This window comes from Ochotona curzoniae, unplaced genomic scaffold (genome assembly GCF_017591425.1).
Source record: "Ochotona curzoniae isolate NIBS_2020 unplaced genomic scaffold, NIBS_Ocur_1.0 contig_50, whole genome shotgun sequence".
Taxonomy (NCBI): Eukaryota; Metazoa; Chordata; class Mammalia; order Lagomorpha; family Ochotonidae; genus Ochotona; species Ochotona curzoniae.
The window spans coordinates 8,956,419-8,975,299 of NW_024466446.1; the positions used below are offsets into that span (position 1 = coordinate 8,956,419).

The window sequence follows — 18,881 nt, forward strand, 5'->3', positions numbered from 1 at the left end:
AGAAGTGCAGCATAATAATACACTCGAGAGTGGCTCATGGTAACCACATCCATTCAGACAATGCTCCATCTAGGACTGAAATAACAGTTCATGTTATTGACATGAACTTGACATGGCCCCATGTTGAGCTAGGCTCCATCTTAGCTGAGGTACCCTCCACCCAACCCCATGAGACTGCAACCCGGCTGAGAAATTTGCATTCCGCAGGCCAATAAAGCTCTAACCCCTGGCTAGGCTGTTCAAGCTTGACTAGGGCAAAGGGGGAATTTCACCTGGTATGTCACAGATGCTCACAAAGTCAGCCACTGCTCTATGCCCGAGGTAGTTCTGCATGAGCTCAATCCCCGTGAGCCACTTGTGATCTGTAGTTTTTGCTGTTCCATAATTTGGGGTTGAGAGGTCTTTGGAGCATGAGCCTTCTCTTTACTGCTGGCAATAAACAACTTGGGAACTTAGGGTGTGCTGCTCATGTGTATCGACTCACTTGTGTACAAGAGAAGAGAAAGAGGGCCACCCAAAGCCAAGACGGGGGAAGAAAGGAAGATCCAACAGCACTAAAGCCCCAGGCTGAAAGCACCAGCGACATAAGCTCCTCAGACATCCAGAGCTTCACCGGGACAAGCCTGGTACAGACGAGCTCTATTGTTGACCCATTGTTTCTGTTCATGAACACAGGATTAGGTGGCTCAGATTCTCAAACCGATCAATTCTGGTACACCATCTTGCCTGCTCCTACTGACAAATAAGCAGGCGGAGCGATCCGTCTCACCCGAGTTCCACACTCAGCAGAAGTACAGTCACAGACACCTTAGAACTGGCTCGCCAAATGCAACACACCACCAACGCAACTCAAGAATCCCCGGCCCAACAAGCAACTCGTGATGCCAACCACCCTCTCTCAAACGGAAACTCAGCGTGCATGGTTCCAGGACGGGATGAGAACAACGTGAAACTCGACCAGATTTAACCTCAAACCACAGGGCTGAAGGCTCAAAACGGATACTGCAAGACCCTAAAACCTCCAGCTCCATCAAGACAGACAGACACACAAAAACCCATTCAAAATGTCCATAGGAACTTGACGTTCGCGGGGCAGGACAGAAACAAAAACATGTCTGAGAATAATGATAGGATCTGCCTATAATTCGCAGGAATTCTAAATCTCAAGGACCATCAGGAGGGTGACGTCACACACAGCCAATACTGAATACACTTCCGGGAAACCTGGCATGTTCTCCATGCCCTTCGGTGATGACACAAGTATCCCCGCGCTCTCCAATGGCAGAGTTCTCGCTTGGCTCGCAAACAGAGCAGTTCTGCCAGTGGGTGCTACCCTGAAACTCTACGTGGTCAGTAACTTGAAACACGAGAATCTCAAGTTTAAACAAAATCAAGTTCTATAAGCTCCCTCATTTTAGAAAATCCGCTTAACAGCTTTGGGCAATTTGGTTGAAAAATGCTGCGATCTTCCTTTCTCTTTCTAGCTTCATCAGACAAGGAAAAAAAAAAACAACCACTTTCACCCATTTTCAAGATAAGCTGTCATTAAAAATATGGTCTAACTGTTTTTTTACGAGGGAACTCTTCAGAGAGAGGAGGGGGGTCTTAAAAAGGAGCCACGCCAGCAAAACAACTGCGCGTAAGACTTTGAAATGAATTGTTCTCTAATTCCACACTTCCATGTTGTTTGAAAGCATCCTTATCATTTCAGGGAGGGAAACAACAACTCAGAACTTTTCAAGTTGGCAACCTACTTTTTCTGGAAGCTGGGATTCCACTTCTTTCTTGAGTCTCCTCAGTAGGAATGGCCTCAGCACTTTATGTAGACGCCTAATGATCAAGATGGTCTCCTCTTCATTCAGGTCCACCTGTAACACATCCCTCTGTGAGTTTTCATTCTTCTGGAAGGATGTCTCAGGGACTAAAGCATGATGGCATGGGACTCTCAAGGGCTTTAGTGTCAAGGTCAGAGCCAGGCGTGTGCCTGTTGGGACCCCTTCTTCTCTCAGTTCTCTTCTCACCTGCCGGCCATGGGGTATAACCCCATGACCTCTACACGGGCATCTCTGGCTCAAGGCTGAGTTTCACGGAGAGGACCAAGGGGTTTCACTGGTTGGAAATCAGCACATTTTGTGAGATGTGGGCGAATTTATGAACCATCGTGGCTGATGAAGAGTGGGGAATGGTGAATGCCTTCCTCATGGAGCCTGAGGTTGGGGCCCTCTCGTGTTTGTGGACTTGGACACGAAGAGATGAGGGTGTCAGCATGGAGGCAGCAGAGGGCAGACATAGCAGACGTAGGGACTCCTTCCCCCACCGCACTTTCATCTATTTTGGGGGGGTGGGGAGGAGAGGCCGGAAATCAACCTAGTGCCAATTTGTGTTAATTTTTCGTTCGTTCTTGACAGTGATTTGTAGATAAGAACTTGAAGAACATGAAGATACAAGCATCCCAGTCTGTGGTCTCTCCCCCCTTCCTCTCTCAGCCTCTGGGGGGGACACGGCGGGGGAGTAGGGCTGCTGGACATGGCCTCCTACAAATGGACGAGCCAATCAACACAGGACAAACAGCCAGTGTGCTCAGCAGGGAACTCAAGATTAAAGGGCCAAGCGTATTTTAAACATCAATTTCACCAAAGCGTGCTTCGTGGTTTTCCATTCCAACCATTAGGGAACCACTAATCCACATGACAGGGACCCTTTTTTCTTTCCTTGCAGTGGCCCATGTCTTCCTTTCAACAAAGAGCTCTAAGAGGAGACAGCTGACAGGGTAATTATGATCCAAAAATGGCTGCCTCAGGGTCCAAGCTGGTTTTTTAACCCATATACAAAACTGGGGCACACCACCAGAACAAGAAGAACCTACGTAGAAGCAATTGGCATAAACCAGTGTTGTTCTATATACAAACTCGTTGCAAGGAAGCCCAAATGAAACTGTGTTCGAGGGCCAGTACATTGATGCCACAAACTTCCTCCTGTTCATCCGGAGGTGGCTAAACCCTCCACCTGCGAGGAGCCTCCTCCAGTGGCCTGGGAAAGATGTTAACAGAAGAAAAAGGACTTAGGACACCCTCCCATGCCACTCAGTTTTGGCGGGGGGAGGGCGGTGAGGGACTGTGATCCTGGGGTTCAGATGGTATGCACCCCGCTAAGCAGCTTTAGAAGACCTGCGAGATCTTCAAACACCCTAGGGTTTTTTCCTCTGGCTCTATTGCTGTGAGCTGGAGGCTTTTGCAAGTCCCTTCCATTGTCATGCAGTGGGAACAACAGAATTGGTGCCAGTACCCTTTCACCCGTCATGGCAAACGGAGCGTTAAACCATTGTTCGAAGGTGCTGCAACTCTTAAAAATCGTGGGGAGGAGGAAGTTGAGGAGGGCCCAGAGTTCGGGGAGCTTGTTCTGTAGCGGGGTGCCGGTCAACAGGATCCTTCTGGGGGCCACGTAGTGCGTGTTCAAGACTTGGGTCAGCTTGCAGTGGTGGTTCTTCATTCGGTGGCCTTCGTCCACGATCATGTACTTCCACCGAATCTGTAAAACACACCAGAGGGAGAAGCCACAAGCAGGGTCAATGCAGAAACTCAACTACATGCCAAAGGGCTAGAGGTGGTACAGAAAACCAAAGAGGCATGCCTGGTCCATGACAGGCTGAAACACTCCTTAAGGACACCTAGGTCTCTGCTGATGGACTACTTGCCATCCCGGATGCCATGGCGGAATGGAAAGCTGCAAATGGCAGTGCTCCACACAGATCACGGGCTCTCCAGACACTTTCCACAGACCAGGAAGCTGTGAGCCCTGGGTCCAGATCCTCTTCCTCCCCAGCCTCCCACCCTCGTTCACCATCACACGCTCCCTGAAGCCACACTGGCTGTCAACACTCTAGGATGCTATATGTTCTCGAGTTCATGGCCACACCACCTCAGCTCAGAGAAAGCATGCAATCTAGATCTCCACACACAGGAGTTCACAACTCCTTTACACACACAACTTGAGAGAGAAAAGAGAGAAAAACGGAGAGGGAGAGCATTCATCTGCTAGTTTACTCCGCACATGGCTGCAATGGCGAGGACTAAGATAGACTGAAGCCAGGAGCCAAGAGCTTCATCAGGGTTTCCCATATGGAAGGGGTCCAAGCACTTGGACCATCTTTGGCTGCTTTTCCAGGCACATTAGTAGGGGGCTACATTTGAAGTGGAACAGCCAGGATGCGAACCAGCACCCATGCGGGAGGTTCAACAGTATAGGCAGCAGCTTTGCTTGCTACACTGCTGGGCCCCATTTATTTAGCATTTTTGTTTTTTTGAACCCAGCAACTGGGCTACCCAGCTCATCCACTGCACTTATCCAACTGGCCTAGGACCTCCCCGTATCCAAGGCGCAAAGATGACACACTCCTTGGAAGGCAATGCAAAAACATCACTTGTGCCGTCCGCCAACACATGACTGACTGAACCTTACAGGCCAACAGTGAATACCTTTGCAGGATCCTTCCTCCCAGCTCCCCACAGCCCCATTTTCTTCTCTCACACCTTAACCTTCGGCCCTCTCTTTCAGACCACTGCTGCGTTTCTTCGGTGGGAACAATGAGAAATGTTCCACTGAGCCTAGGCATTCCCTCCAGAAGAGCGGCGGTGGCCAAGAAGAGCATATGGTGTTCAGCTGTCCCTGGATCCTGCTGCAGAGAAAGAGAGAGGAGGCAGGCAGCAGAGGCTGCGCCGCCCTCGCCTTCCTAATTACAAGTGCTAGGAATGCCAAGGGAAGAGGCTGACACTTGTCAGCCAGGTGGGGAGGCCCAGGAAAGAGATTAGTAAGAGAGAGAGAGAGAGAGACAGAGAGAGAGCGAGAGGTCTTTTACCACTTCTGCCAAAAAATATTCAAGAATCATCACAATTGTACCATGCACTGCTCCAAACTCACCATCAGCATGGAAACGGGGCCAGCAGACAGAAAAGAATGGAATTACGTAAATACTGTAGGGCTACTTCCTTGCCTGACTTAGTTCAGGGAATTATACACAAGGCATCCAATGAGTTCTGAGATCCATATGCGCCAGTCATACTAGGATACCTTCTAAGACAATCTCACACGTACACACACACACACACACACACACTCCTGCAGAAATGTCAAAAACACATCTTTTTTTTTTTCTTTTGACACTGCCAACTTCCTGAGGAATAGCATCGGAATCGTTGCTGCGCCATCTCAATGATGAAAATCCTTCTCCCTGGGAGATCACCTCTCCTTTAGATTTTTCCCAGCATGCCCAGAGCAGAGGTGTACGTAATGCGGAGGACCAACAAAACCCCGCCCCAGGGGCCGTGGGCCAAGCTGGTTGCTATAGGTTTTCCATGAACAGCAAGGGGTAGGAAAAAAAAGAGAAAAGCTTTCATTCTTTGTTCCGTGAAAAGACAGTAGGACATGGACGTCTCAGGAGACAGGATGGTATATTATTGTACACACACACACACACACACACACACACACACACACACACACAACCAAGAACATGTACTTAGCGGCTAAATGACAGCTCAGGACACACAGATCAGGAGACATGCAAATGACAGCACTGACTCCTTGTGAGCTCCGGCTCTGAGAAATGCAAGCAAGGCAGGGCTACGACAGCTCCGGGACCGACTGCATGGCAGCCACGGGAGCCACGGGGGTCACAGGGGCCATGGGAGCCACAGGGGCCACGGGGGCCACGGGAGCCACATCTTGGGCAAGCGCTGGAGACCAGACAGAGGTATTTCCTGATCTCAGCAGAGAGCAGAAGTGCAGGAGGGAGGAAGCTGTGCTGACAACCAACAACCCAGGGCCACAAAAAAACAATGATATCTTTCCCTGAGCACGCTCAGGGTTTTGTTAGAATAGGAGTTGAAGAAAGCAAACCAACTGAGCTTGTCAAAGAGATGTAAACTCATTGTCTAGGAGAAGATAGATAAGAGACCCGGGGTCTCTCTCTCTCTCTCTCTCTCTCTCTCTCTGTCTCTCTCTCTCACACACACACACACACACACCTCATCCCCAGAATACAGAAAATTTAAAACACATGATCCAAATATATCGGACTCTTAGAGGGAAAAATCAGAAAGTGAGAAACTGACCCAAGCCACGTAAGGATAAATTTCTTCCACTGCGCGTAATTCGGGATTATTCTGCACCACCGCCCGCCCCCCCAACCGTGGCCGTCCAACAGCTGGAGATGGGAGAATTATTAAAAGCAAAGAAACCAGCAAACCTACCTTTGCAAGAATGTGCTTGTCTTTTATAATGTACTCATAAGTAGTCAGGAGGACATTGAATTTGCCACTCCGCAGCTGGGGCACCAGAGAGCGACGCATGGCAGGGGTGCCCTGCGAGGAGAGAGAAGCACAGATGCATGGCCCGGTGGGAGCATGCGCATGCCCCCCCACCCCGCCCCGTCCACTCTGCCTAAGGGAGCCGAGACCCGAGGCCCGGGTATGTGCACGCATGCGCTGTCCTACACTGCCCTGTTGACTGTGAACCTGATCTTGGCCATCCCCAGCGCAGCCCTGATACGTCCCGGGGATGGTTCAGTAGGCAGCCTGGGCAACGCAGAGGACAGCCTGACTTTGAGGGTGCAGGCAGGTCAGGGGGTGCCCGTAGGGAGTCCCGTGAGGAGCGCAGAGAACGTGCGATATGTGTCATTTGTTATTACTCTCCTCGGAAACCTCGCAATATGATAATTAACAATTTTCTTCTGCATTTCACTATCTGAAAGTAATTATGGTTTATTACAGTAATCTTCTTGGGATGATTAACTCTCACTGTTTGGTACATGATGAACATGACAAAACTTTACAAGCCAATACAGTTCACAGATGTGCATATGGAGCCAAGAAAACCAGGTCTATTTTTTTTTTTTTGCATTTCCCCATTTATATATAAAGACGGCATTCCAAACCTTGTAAGAAATTTTCACCACAGAAGGAGCCCATTTGTCAAATTCATATGTCCAGTTAGATAGAGTCCTACAGAAGAACAAAAAAAGACACACACAGAAAAAAAAAGAGATTTATATATAAAATTCATTGGTTAGAAAGATGTTCTTATTCATTGTCAGGTCCCACCTTCACAGGGGTTGGGGAAAATAAAATATGATTCCACCTACATATTTATTTGAAAGGTGTGGATGCGAGATAAGTCAGAAACAAGCTAGCACCAAGCACGGCAAATTTATTTGTGGAGCGTTAAATAAAAAGTCTCATAAGAAAACAAATTGCAGAATACATAAACATAGCACAAATCTACATATTCATATGGCACCAGCCGTTGCCAGAGTGGTTTTGGAAAATCTTTAGAAACAGCCGTAAAAGTTCAGAGAAAACTTGAGTCAGGAAAAAGAAATTATAAAAGCACATGAGCATTTCAAACAGATCTGCCACGAACAAGGAGGGAAAGAAATCCTGATTGACTTTAAAAAAAAAAAAATCTCAGGAAATGTCACCATAGTACTAATCAGAAATATGCAAAACACAGAGAAAAGGCAACTGGGACCTAAGGTATACAGACGTATTAACATTCCAAGAACAGGTTTGCCAACAGCGCTCAGGTACAACAAATCGACAGAAAAAAAAAAAAATGGCTCAGGTCGAAGCCCAGGCTATTCCAAGGCCAAGTTTACACGAGCATTGGCACTGGTTCCAAGATTTCAGGGAACTGAGCTTCAGTCTTGGTACCCACAGCTAGGTACATAGAGAGTGGCAGGGAGCCAACTGGTCTCCCTCCACCCAGCAGCATCTGCCAAACAGACCCACCTAGGAAAGACCCCGCTCCCGGGGGTGGGTGGGGGAGGACAAGGCGCTCGAAGGGTGCCACCCCGCAAAAGTGAAAAGTTCAGTCACAGAAACATACACATTCATTCGCTCCATGCAAACCTAGAGTTTTAACTGCAGTTCTGCTTTGAAAGATACAAAACATATCATCTCTTCAATAGCTACATATGCATGCATATAACTTTGGTAAGCAGAACCAGGAGACAAAGTCTAAACATCTTTCAAAGGGAACACACACATCATGCACACACACACCTTTCCCCTCCGTGAGTCATGAGGGAATGCCAACGAGACCCACACCAAGGAGCCTGCAGGCCCCACTGCCAAGGGTATCCTTGGAAGGGTGGGGTAGGTTGGGGTGGGGTGTGCTGGGGGTGCGGTGGAGCGGGGCAGGGTAGGCAGAAAGCCAACATTTACATGCAGGCTTCATGATTCCTGATCATTCTACAACGTGCTGCCATTTCTACCCCAAGTAAGAAACAAAGACATATAATAGCACAGTCTACGACATCCAGAACGGCGACTGCGACGATAAATGATTCACTTACGAGAGGGGAACGATGATGAGATAGGGGCCATTGAGTCTTTTGTGCTCCATCAGATACGTGATGAGTGCAATGGTCTGTATGGTCTTTCCTAGCCCCATTTCATCGGCTAAGATTCCGTTCAGATTGTTATTATACAGGGAGACCATCCATTCCAGGCCCTGCAGCTGAAATGAAGAATAATTGCTTCAATTAGCCAAGATGTGCACAGGTAATTAATACTAATACAACTCAAGTGAGGCTGTGACTTCCCCCACTCCTCGGTGCTCCAGGCTGGGCTTCCCATGGCAGGCAAGTTGGAGGGACGAGGGGAGCATCCGGACGAGGGGAGCTTCCAGGCGAAGGGGATGGAAAACCCGAGGCCTGCTATCATTCCCGCTGCTTGGCAGGTGCTGAGTGTTAATCAGATTTAGACATGATGGCTTGCAGCACACGGGCGGGATTGTAAGCGGATTTGCTGCTCATCCTACTTAGCATTTCACAGGATACAACATTCTGGATTTATTATAAACGAAGGAAACCAAAACCCAAACCCAGTCCGACTCTCTCCAAGAACCTAAAGCCAACGGGAGGATTCAAGAGAACCCGGAAGGCGGGCTCGGCACACAGATGCCCAGATCATCACAGACAGCCTTTGGAGTGATGCGGAGGCCAACTCCAGGGTGGGAAGAGGGGATAATGGAGGAGCCAGGGCCACTCTGGTGAGCCCACAGGAGGGCATCCCTCTGGCTGGCAGACAGAAGTCGCCATTGGTGCTGATTGCCTGGAAACAGTCCTGAGCCAGAGATTGAGCATCGGGGTCCAACACTGGGCACAGAAGAAAGGTTGGGTAAAAAAACAACAGCAGCAACAACAATTGTTCAGCCTCCCTACCCCCAATCACCAGTCCTCCTTCACCATCACACCATAGATGCTGCGCTGAAACAGTGGAAATTATTACGATGTATTTTTGCTCAAGTCATCCTAGATTGTTCACCCTGACTTGCTTTAGGTACCAACAAACCAACAGAGTGGTTGCTTGGAAGTACGGATTCAACGACTACTCTGTGTAACGAGCTACCCAAGGACTCAGAGCTGATGGAGAGCAAGGTGCGTAAGGATGCAGCTGCCCTAGCCTTCAGCAGCTGCCAAACCAAGAGGAAACGCTCAATGCACAATGCATGCACAGGTATGCTCAAGTGACCCACGGGGCCCATTTACATCTGCATACTTGTATGGGTCCAACTTTTTCTTAAGGAGACACTGCAGTGTTTTTGAAAATCGCACTAAGTCTCCTGGGGTCCCCCTCGTCATGCCAGACTCCAAGTGGTCCTCATGGTGGTTGGGAGAGCTACAGCCACAGCGGGAGACAAGGGAAGAGGCAGAAGATGGAGGGGTCGGGGAGAGAGGAATAAACAGAATCCACAAGTGGTGGGCAAGAGCGACTGACTGTGTGCAACACTGAAACTAGCAGACCTTCAGCAAAGCCAGCTAACTAAACACCCAAACATTCTGTCACTGGGAGTGGATCCTCTTTTTTAAGTGAAAATCGGGGAAAAGGGATGATTTCGTGTCTATGCTAATCCCATTGAAAGCATTAGCAGCTGGGGTAGGCACTGTGGTGTAATGCGGTTTAGCTGCTAACTACAATGGCAGCAGCCGTATGGGTACCAGTTGCAGTCCCGGCTACTCCACTTCCAATCCAGCTCCCTGCAGATGCCCATCTGGGAAAGCACTGGAGGATGGTCCCCAAATGCTTGAGGCCCCACACCCACCCATGTGGCAGAGCCACACACTTCAGACTCCCACCTGTGGCCTGGCCTAGCACCTGGCTTGTCAATGTGGCCATCTGGGGAGTGAACCAGTCAAGGGAGAATCTCTCTCTCTCTGTGTCTCTCCTTCTTTCTGTAAATCTGCCTTCTCAGTAAAAAAAAAAAAAATGAATCTTTCTGTTTTTGTTTTTAATTATCGGCCAACACCCCAGAACATGGCTCTCCCACATACACATGGCTGAAGTTGGAGGCAGAGTTAAATTTGGGTTTGTCCATATGTCAGGAGATCCGGCTTGGGAGAACACGTGATCTTGCTGAGGCCAGAGTGGTGACCCTCAAAGCGTGCTTGAGAGAGAGACTTCTGGGGTCCCTATAGACTTTTTCAAGACACATGCAAGGTAAAAATGTCATGGTCTAATGTGTACCTCCTAAGATGGGCTCTGGATGACATGTGTTTCACAGAATGGTAATAGTTTGCGGGATGTGTGAAAATTGGGCGTGGTGAGTCTGAGAAGCCTGGGAAAAATATAAATGACATCCGGTTCCACAGATGAGCTCCCTACGGGACATGGCTGTGTGGCAGGGGTCGCACGGTTCTTTCTGCAGTCTCTGGCAGTCAAGGCAGAAGGCTGTAGAAGACAGCTTGGATCAAACACCTGTTAGGTTGACAGCCTGCTTATTTGCCAAAACACAGATGCCTATTGCGTCGCGGTACCTGAAAAGCACGCACAGGGAGAACGGAGCAGACACCTGCTAGGTGATCCCAGCCACGGTGCGGTGCGTAACCATAGCAACGACCAAAACTTTTCACAGAAACACATCTCTGGCCTCAGGAAGAAGTGCAGATGTTCCCCCAGGTTATTACAGAGGGGCTGGGTTTTCCATTTGCAAAGAGATCCAGAGGGAGGCTGCTCCAAGCAGGAAGTCAGGGCCTCTTGAAAAGTCACCCCCCCCACCAAAACTGTCAAAAGGAAAACTGGTCGGGCATGCCCCAGGTGAGCCGGTACCAGGAAAATCCCGTAAAATGAGAATTACAGGCACCCTGGGGAGCCCCCCCACTCAGTCTCCTAGCAGACAGGACCTGGGCAAATCCCCCGTGATCAAAACTGCCAGGCAGTCTGCAAGGGCAGGACGGCACCCCCTGGAGGCGCGAAGAAGATCGTGACAATGTACACACTTAGCTCTTTTCTCAGTTACCTGGTAATGCTTCAGGGTTCCGTTAATGAGCAGAGCCGACTGCTTCTCCACCCTCTCCGAGATGGCGTGAGCCACTGTGTAGTACGACTGTGACCCTCGGGCGCTGTACTGCATGCTGTATTCATCATCCACGTCTTGCTTCGCGGTCCTGGCAGACACAGGAGCGTACAATCACACGCGGACATCTGCAGGGAATGCTTAGCCTAGCTAGCTAGCTCAAAAAAAAACGAACGGAGAGCCCAAGATGGCTGCAGTGTGTGGTGGTTAAAATATACTGCCTGGAACCCTCACACACAGAGACACAAACAAGGAAAGAACGCCCGTGGAGACTTCATCTACCGGGGCCATGTAAGAGCTCGGGAAATGAAGATGCGCACGCAGGCAGGTGCCTGAGCTCAACAAACCAACACCTGCACGTTCACACTTTGCCGGTGAGGTTTTTCCTACGCCATTTGGATACAAAGGCAGATTCGGTTCGCCGCCGTGCCTGCAGGTCAGGAGTAGCGGTCAGGAGTAGCGACGTGAGTGGTATTAGCCAGTCTTTTGCTATCCATTGTTGACCAGCTAGTATTTTATTCTTTGGCAACACAGTTACTAAAGGGCTTCTAAGACTTTCAGAGAAGCGAGCTAGAGAAGTGAAACGGAAGTCCTTACTGTGGAGCACAACCTTATACGACAAACAGAAAATACTTTCTCATAAAAAGGGAAAAAAAAACCCTCATTTCCTACATTTTTCTCCTCTGCATATCATTTCAAATTTTCTTTGAATGGTAGAACCACACGAGCAAAACGATGTGCAAACCACCAATACAAATGAACGGGGTGAGCGTGGAGCCGGGGTGGCCGATGCAGGGACTCCGTGGGAGCCGCAGGTGCCCAGGGATGGGGAGGGGCGTTGTATGTCTCACTTGGGCTTCTCGGTCAGAGCTGATGTCATTGAGGCAGTGAAGCAGCCAATGGGAGGGTGAGATAGGGAGTTGATGAGTGCGTTCTGAGATGGAGGTCAGATAGAAGGGATACGGGGTGGCGCCCAGAAGGAAGTCTGAGGTCCAGAGGGACAACAGGAGGGAGAGGAGCATGGGAGGGAGGCAGGGGGCGGAGGGAAGGCATGGAGGGTGACAAGGAGGAAAGAGAGGAACAGCAGGAGATGGAGGAGAAGGAAGGAGAGGGGAGAGGATGTGCAATTGGAAGCCCTTCCACCATAGAGGGGACTGCGATCTCAGAGGGCATTTAGCTCCAAGTGGAAAGTGGGCATGAGGCCGGCTCCCTTGCCAGGGGAACAGACTTCCTGTAGCAGGGTCCCCAGGGAGGCAGGCGACAGCTACGCACTCAATAATCTGCTTGGCATCCTTCTCAGAGACTTCCTCACTGTTGGGGTCCAGGAGAATTTTCTCTTCCGTTTCCTGTCTGCTGGACTCTTCTTCCTCATCCTGGGCAAGGGAGAGGGACAAGGGGGAGAAAAAGAAAAGAAAAAAAAAAAACAAACCAACAACCACATGTTAGCTAGGGAATTGCTGTAATCAGCATTTCTGGAAAAGAAATTCCAAAGGCATTCTACTTCACGAGATGTTAACCTGGGGAGGGAACAGGTCGGACATCTGCTTATCCAAGTCCCACACACCATTCCAGGACTGTTTCAGTCCCTGGAGGAGGCAAGAAAGAGACCTTCTGGGGGAAGCCATGAGACCAAGACTGCCAAGAAGAAACACATAAGCACCAGCGTAGCTCAATGGATGCTTGTTGCCGAGTTCTGTGAACCACCCCCGCCCCCTGCAGCTGACTCTCCTAAAGCCACCGCTCAGAACTGGTCCCCAATCCACGGGACTAGCTATGCCAACACCCACGGGACTCGGGCCCCACATGTGTCCACGGCACAGGGACTGGAGTTTCTGAGCCTGCTGCTGATTGGGCGTGTGTCACATCACACATGAATGTCAATTACCGGCCAGAGGACTCCTTTCTCACTCGTGACGTTCAGCCATAGTAGCAGCATGACAAGATTCACTAAAAACATTCGTCGCGTCTATTCCTAACCTGGCAGTGAAGGCCACACGTCCCTGCAGACAAGCCAGACGTCCCTCGCTTAAGCAGGTGTGAAGGGAGCCTCGCTTTCCCGTGCCTCTTGGACGATAAAGTTATAAATGGATGTGATTTCCAGGATAAGGCCAAAGCTGTGGTCACAGGTCTCTGAGAAGCAGGGAGGCTGCCCATGGACCTGGCCTAGCCCCTCCATCTTTCAGGCGAGGAGATGAAATACGTGGGAGGAAATGTCACTAAAGCCAACTCACTCATCACTCACTCGTGCCTGGCCCGAGGCCAGGAGTGGGTCTCTCCCATCAGCCGCCCAGACCTCTCTGAGGTTGTCTGTGGTCGTTGGTCTTGATCTGGCATCTACTGGTCACCAGATTTGTTTCATTTTCTCTCTGCCCTCTCCCTGGCTTTTCTGAGCAAAAGGCCAAAGTCCTTCCTAGGGAGCCTCCACTGGCTCAGCCATTCCAGTCAACAAAATACAATTGGAATGCTGAGTTTTCAGCCTGTACTGGTCTTGGTGAACGAGAAGACGAGGAAGCTGGGGTATGCCCCCGCCCCTGGAGCACTGGCTTTATTTGTGGTTGTCCAGTATTGTAACGTAATTTTTTTTTCTCTTCTTTGCCAAAAGCAGTAAGTCCACATGGTAGATTAATTTAGAAAACACAGATCGCAAAACAGAAGGGAAAAAGCAATTGTCTCAGGAGCCCAGCGCGATGGCGCAAGTGGTTGAGGTCCTCGCCTTGCACGCCCGGGATCCCATATGGGCGCTGGTTCTATCCCAGCAGCCCCGCTTCCCTTCCAGCTTCCTGCCTGTGGCCTGGGAAAGCAGTCGAGGACGGCCCAAAGCTTTGGGACCCTGCACCCGCGTGGGAGACCCGGAAGAGGCTCCTGGCTTTGGATCGGCATAGTATCAGCCGTTGCCCTCACTTGGGGAATGAATCATCAGAAGGAAGCTCTTCCTCTCTGTCTCTCCTCTCTGTATATCTGCCTTTCCAATAAAAAAAAATAATAATAAAAATAAATATTTTTTTAAAAAAAGCAATTGTCTCAAAATACTGTAAGGCTCTTATCAGGAGGGCTGTTTTACGCGGTCCTTGGCATGCAGGCCATGACACTCCGGCAAGCAACAGACGTAATGACCACGTTGTTAACGATGGTCTACATAAAGGAGAATCGACTTTAGTCTTTCGGTTGGTCCTGCAAATACCTGAATGATTGCTTCCTTGAAAGCAGCCAAGGCTCCCATTGCTGCTTCCAGACACACTCCTCTCAAGAGAATGAGAAAAGTGCTTCTCGTTGGGGGAAAATGAATGTCCGAGAAATTCAAGTGACAGACACGCTGAGAGTGACTCCCAGAGAGCTTGGACAAACACAGGAGGCCAAGTCCACGCTGCCCTTCTGGTCAAAGTTCTCGCCAAGTTCACAAGTCCCCGTAAAGGCATAAGGGCACCTTATGCTCAGGGTGGACCCTGAAGAGGCATTACCCTAAATTACCCATCTTCACTTCTCCCCAGAAGGCCTCTTCTATCATCGCCAGATGAAGGCCAACTTCTCTTTTGCTGGGCTCCAAGAAGTTGAAAACTCACACTGTACCCCCGAGCCCAGTCGGGCAGCAGGCCCCCAGAGACACCTGCTCCAGGAGGCGTGCACCGTCAAAACTTCTGCAAACCCTTAGTGCCAGTCATCATGCAAAGGCCAACATGGAGGAAGAAGAAACAGATGGACACATGGTGGGCTGAGTCTATGTTTAGGAAGAAGCTTCTACCCCGCCGCCCCCTTCAACTTTCAAATCAATAACTCCCAACACAGACACATAACCTACCTCCTCCTCATAATCGGATTCACTCTCCTCACTGTCCGATCTTGGGGCCACTTCGTAACTAAAGGAGAGAAGCGGGACAGAGCAGATGGGTTAGCTTCTGGGGACTCTGAGACAGTAGACCCACGTGACTTTACGAGCACATTTCATGCTCTGAAGACAAGAGCAGACAGCTTCCACTGTGTCTGCAAAGGCCACCCTGTTAGGGTTTCATTATCTTGTGAGCATTACCCCGATGGGGGAAAGTCACCAGGAGCCCAACAGTGACGTTGCTTGTTTACCGTACCCAGGATTCATTTCCAACCAGGCATCCAGCTGGCTTGCTTTGGGTGCTTCTGGTCCAAAGAGGACCTTGCCGGTTTCCGTGTGTGTCACTTTAACAGGGAGGTCACTCATCTGACTGCTCTCATCTATCGGCTATGAGACAGGAAAACAAAACCAAGAAAAGAAATCATGTCACCGCTGGAAGAGAAGACGTCTGTCCGACTCTGGGTCGCAGACCTCTGTGTTGGTGGAAATCATACTACGGAACAAGCCTTGGTGAGAAAACAAAGTGAATTCGCCAGCCACTTAGCCAGCTGAGGTTCAGGCACAAGACCTGGCCTTTATCTACCGAATGTACTGCCCCAGGAGCTGGGTGAGCAGCTGCGATATCCGTGGAGTGGGACGCAACAGGCGCACTGCAGGGAGAGTAGACCACACCCATCTGTTGGTTGTGCCAAGCACCTGCCTGCTTCAAACAGCATCCTCTCGGAGCAAGTGGCACTCTGCATTTCACTGATCAGAACCCTGGGTCTAGTAAATCAGCATCCCCAGGGATCTGCTGAGCTGTCCAGGATTCTATTACAGGTTGAGCATTCTCGGTCCCAAAGTAAGACACCCAAAGTGTTCCAAAAATCAGAAATGTTGTGACCATGAACTACGACATCATCAAGGTAGAAAAATGCTACGCTCATTTTTTTTTTTCTAACAAATCAGAAATCCCCAAAAAACACTTTTGTAGTGCTAAGCATATAAACTAAAGAGACACACAACTTGTAATATATTCTGTTCTTGTGGAAATCAGGCAGAACTGATTCTGGTCACTTGCAACTCACAAACTCCAATCCATCAATTAATACTGCTGAGATAATTACCGCAAGGCTGTGGTTTCAGTTAGAGAAAAAGGAACCCGTCTGACAGCCCATGGCATCTCCTGGCTGGTTGGCTTGGCTGCCACAGGAATCAGGGTCCTTCCTCTAAAACCAAGCCCGTGTATCTTTACCCATGGCATCTGTGCAATACAGAAGGAGAAGGGCTCTATCCATCCAAAAGCCATTGGCTGAGACTGTGCTGCAATTTCTTCCTGGACTCCACACAAGATGACTCGCTCGGAAAAACAAAAAAATGCAGGGAATAATGGAAATGGCAGAGGTTGTACTAAAACTACTTCAGACAACCAATTGCCATCTAAGACCTACACACATGGAGCAGTCCTGTGCAAATGATATGCTTACTGATGAAGGGGTGACGAACTTGTAGGGGCAGACACCCCAGGGAAGATATTTGTTTGGAAACACTTGATTTGTGATAGTTCAAGTGATCTATCTTCTGAGAAGGAACAACATGGCGTGTATGGATAACTCATTAATCTCAAAGAATTTCTTCCTAAATCCCTCTTAATTGGTTTTCTGGTCAAATAAATAGAGAGAACGCTAACAGCTGTAACTAGCATTGCCATATAATTCACTGTTCAATTAAGCAAAAATGATAGGGGAAAAATTATGCCAAAGGTCTCATCAGAAAAGAATAAAGAGCAAAACAAACAAACAAAAAAAAAAATCAAAAGCCTACATCCGGTAATTCCTTCCTCTACTGCCTCAACAGAGCTCTATCAGCATAAGCAACAATAGATAAATTATCTACAAAAATGACCTCAACAAAAGCGGGGACTCACTCTAAGCTGCCTCTTCCTCCTCTCCCAGGTGCATCGCTTCAGTGTTCCCTGGCATGCTAATGTGATGCTCCTTCCTCAAACACACAGAAGGTCTCACACACACGCCCACAAGACAGAAATGGAAACCGGTACCCAACACGGGGAACCGTATTTCATTCTCTGGAACTGTTTCTAAGGCGGCTCCTTCTATGGCTAATGCCATGCCTCAAGTCAAGCTGGAAGCCGCTGTAGCCCAAGTGATGGATGGACGAGCCTGCAAGATTACTGAGAACACGACTTCCAAACAAACAGAGCAGTGGGTCTGCTGTGTGTACCAGGTCAACAGCTCATTTTCCTAGGAGACAGCGAGAGACAGCACGTGAGCCTGGGTGCACCTGCCCTGTGCATCCGGGGGATCATAGGCGGCTGTGTAACCAGCTGGAGTTACACCAAACTTCAGCACATCAGGAGTTGTTACCAAGTGCTTCTCATCTTAGTGTTTTCATCGCGACCTCCCACCCTCTACCCTGGTACCACAGTGAGTGTCTCTTAACCCCAGACACCTCAGCACTCAGAGAAGCTTATAAAAGGCTAAGTACTATAGACTATTAAAGGGATCTCTGGGTGGGAACGTTGTCTAGCCTTTTTTCCCCCTCCATCTAAGCTGCTGTAAGTTCAGTTTCACCTGCCTACATGGTGATTCTAGAATGGGAAGAGCCAGTTCCCCTCCTGGCCCAATCCTCCAGGCAGGTGTGCCAGAATCTTTGAGAGGAAGAGAAGTCTGGTTGAGGATGACTCACTTCTCAGCCTACTCTGGGGCTGTGCCTCTCTGCTGAGTAGCACTGGCCTGGACCCTATGGCTTTCAGAAAAAAAGAGAGAGAGAGAGAGAGAGAGAGAGAGAGAGAGAGAGAGAAGATCCAACCAATAATTATTTCCTTGTGATTAGGGAGAAAACTGAAAATGATAGGAAAATAAGATGAAGAAGATGATAGTGAAGGCTCACAATTCACAAAGTTTACATAGAATAGAATTAACAGGTAGTTAACTGCAAATATATAAATAAATAAAATAAAAACCAGGCACAATTTTTTGCATAACATGCATTATTCCATGAACTTTCTGAAAATCATTTGTATTACAATACCATGAAAATGTCAAAAACGAATGAAATGTCGAAAAATAGCAATTGTCAGGTTCATATATTTTTATAACTACAAATCGGCAAAAAGCCAGGAAAACTACATCCTGTTTTATGCTTCAGTACTTGTTGACAAACATAAGTATAGAGGCACTAAAGGGTCTTCGAGCTGGAGCCGTCATTATGACACTGCAGGTACACAGCCTGGGAATCAGCGTTCCTACTGGGGGATGGTTCGTGTCCCAGCTGCTCCACTTTCCATCAGTTCCTTGCTACTGTGCCTGGGAAAGCAGTGGAGGACAGCTCGCGTCCTCCGGCCTTTGCACCCTTATGGGAGATGCCTAAGAAGCTCCTGGCTTTGGACCAGCCCAGGTCAGGCTGTCGTCACTATTTGAAGAGTAAAGCAGTTGGTGAAAGATCTCTCTTTGCCTCGGTATGTCTGTCTTTGTCTATGACTTCGCCTTCCAAATAAACAAATAAAGCACTTTTTTTTTTTTAACATGAGTCTTAAAATTCTAGAAGTGCACTGAAAATTCTGGAATGTTCCACCGGAAACTACATATCGGTTTGCTGATGTTCTGAGACAGAAATAGCTTATTTTTCACTTTATTTCTTTCACATAATTTGGATTTTTTTTAAACTATGCTCACCTACAACTATGCTTAACTTGAGTCTTCCATGC

At 48.8% G+C, this 18,881-nt stretch overlaps 1 protein-coding gene across 1 annotated transcript in view; it reads right to left on the bottom strand.

Moving 5' to 3' along the window:
* SMARCA2 (SWI/SNF related, matrix associated, actin dependent regulator of chromatin, subfamily a, member 2) overlaps positions 1-18,881 on the bottom strand; it is a 178,061-nt gene that overhangs the window by 101,696 nt on the left and 57,484 nt on the right. The window contains exons 12-20 of the mRNA XM_040988907.1: positions 15,432-15,562; positions 15,149-15,206; positions 12,625-12,725; positions 11,296-11,443; positions 8,351-8,514; positions 6,932-6,998; positions 6,249-6,359; positions 3,286-3,528; positions 1,755-1,868 (exon numbers count right to left, since the gene is read on the bottom strand). Coding sequence (XP_040844841.1) covers positions 1,755-1,868; positions 3,286-3,528; positions 6,249-6,359; positions 6,932-6,998; positions 8,351-8,514; positions 11,296-11,443; positions 12,625-12,725; positions 15,149-15,206; positions 15,432-15,562 — 1,137 coding nt within the window. The remainder of the gene's footprint in view (positions 1-1,754; positions 1,869-3,285; positions 3,529-6,248; positions 6,360-6,931; positions 6,999-8,350; positions 8,515-11,295; positions 11,444-12,624; positions 12,726-15,148; positions 15,207-15,431; positions 15,563-18,881) is intronic.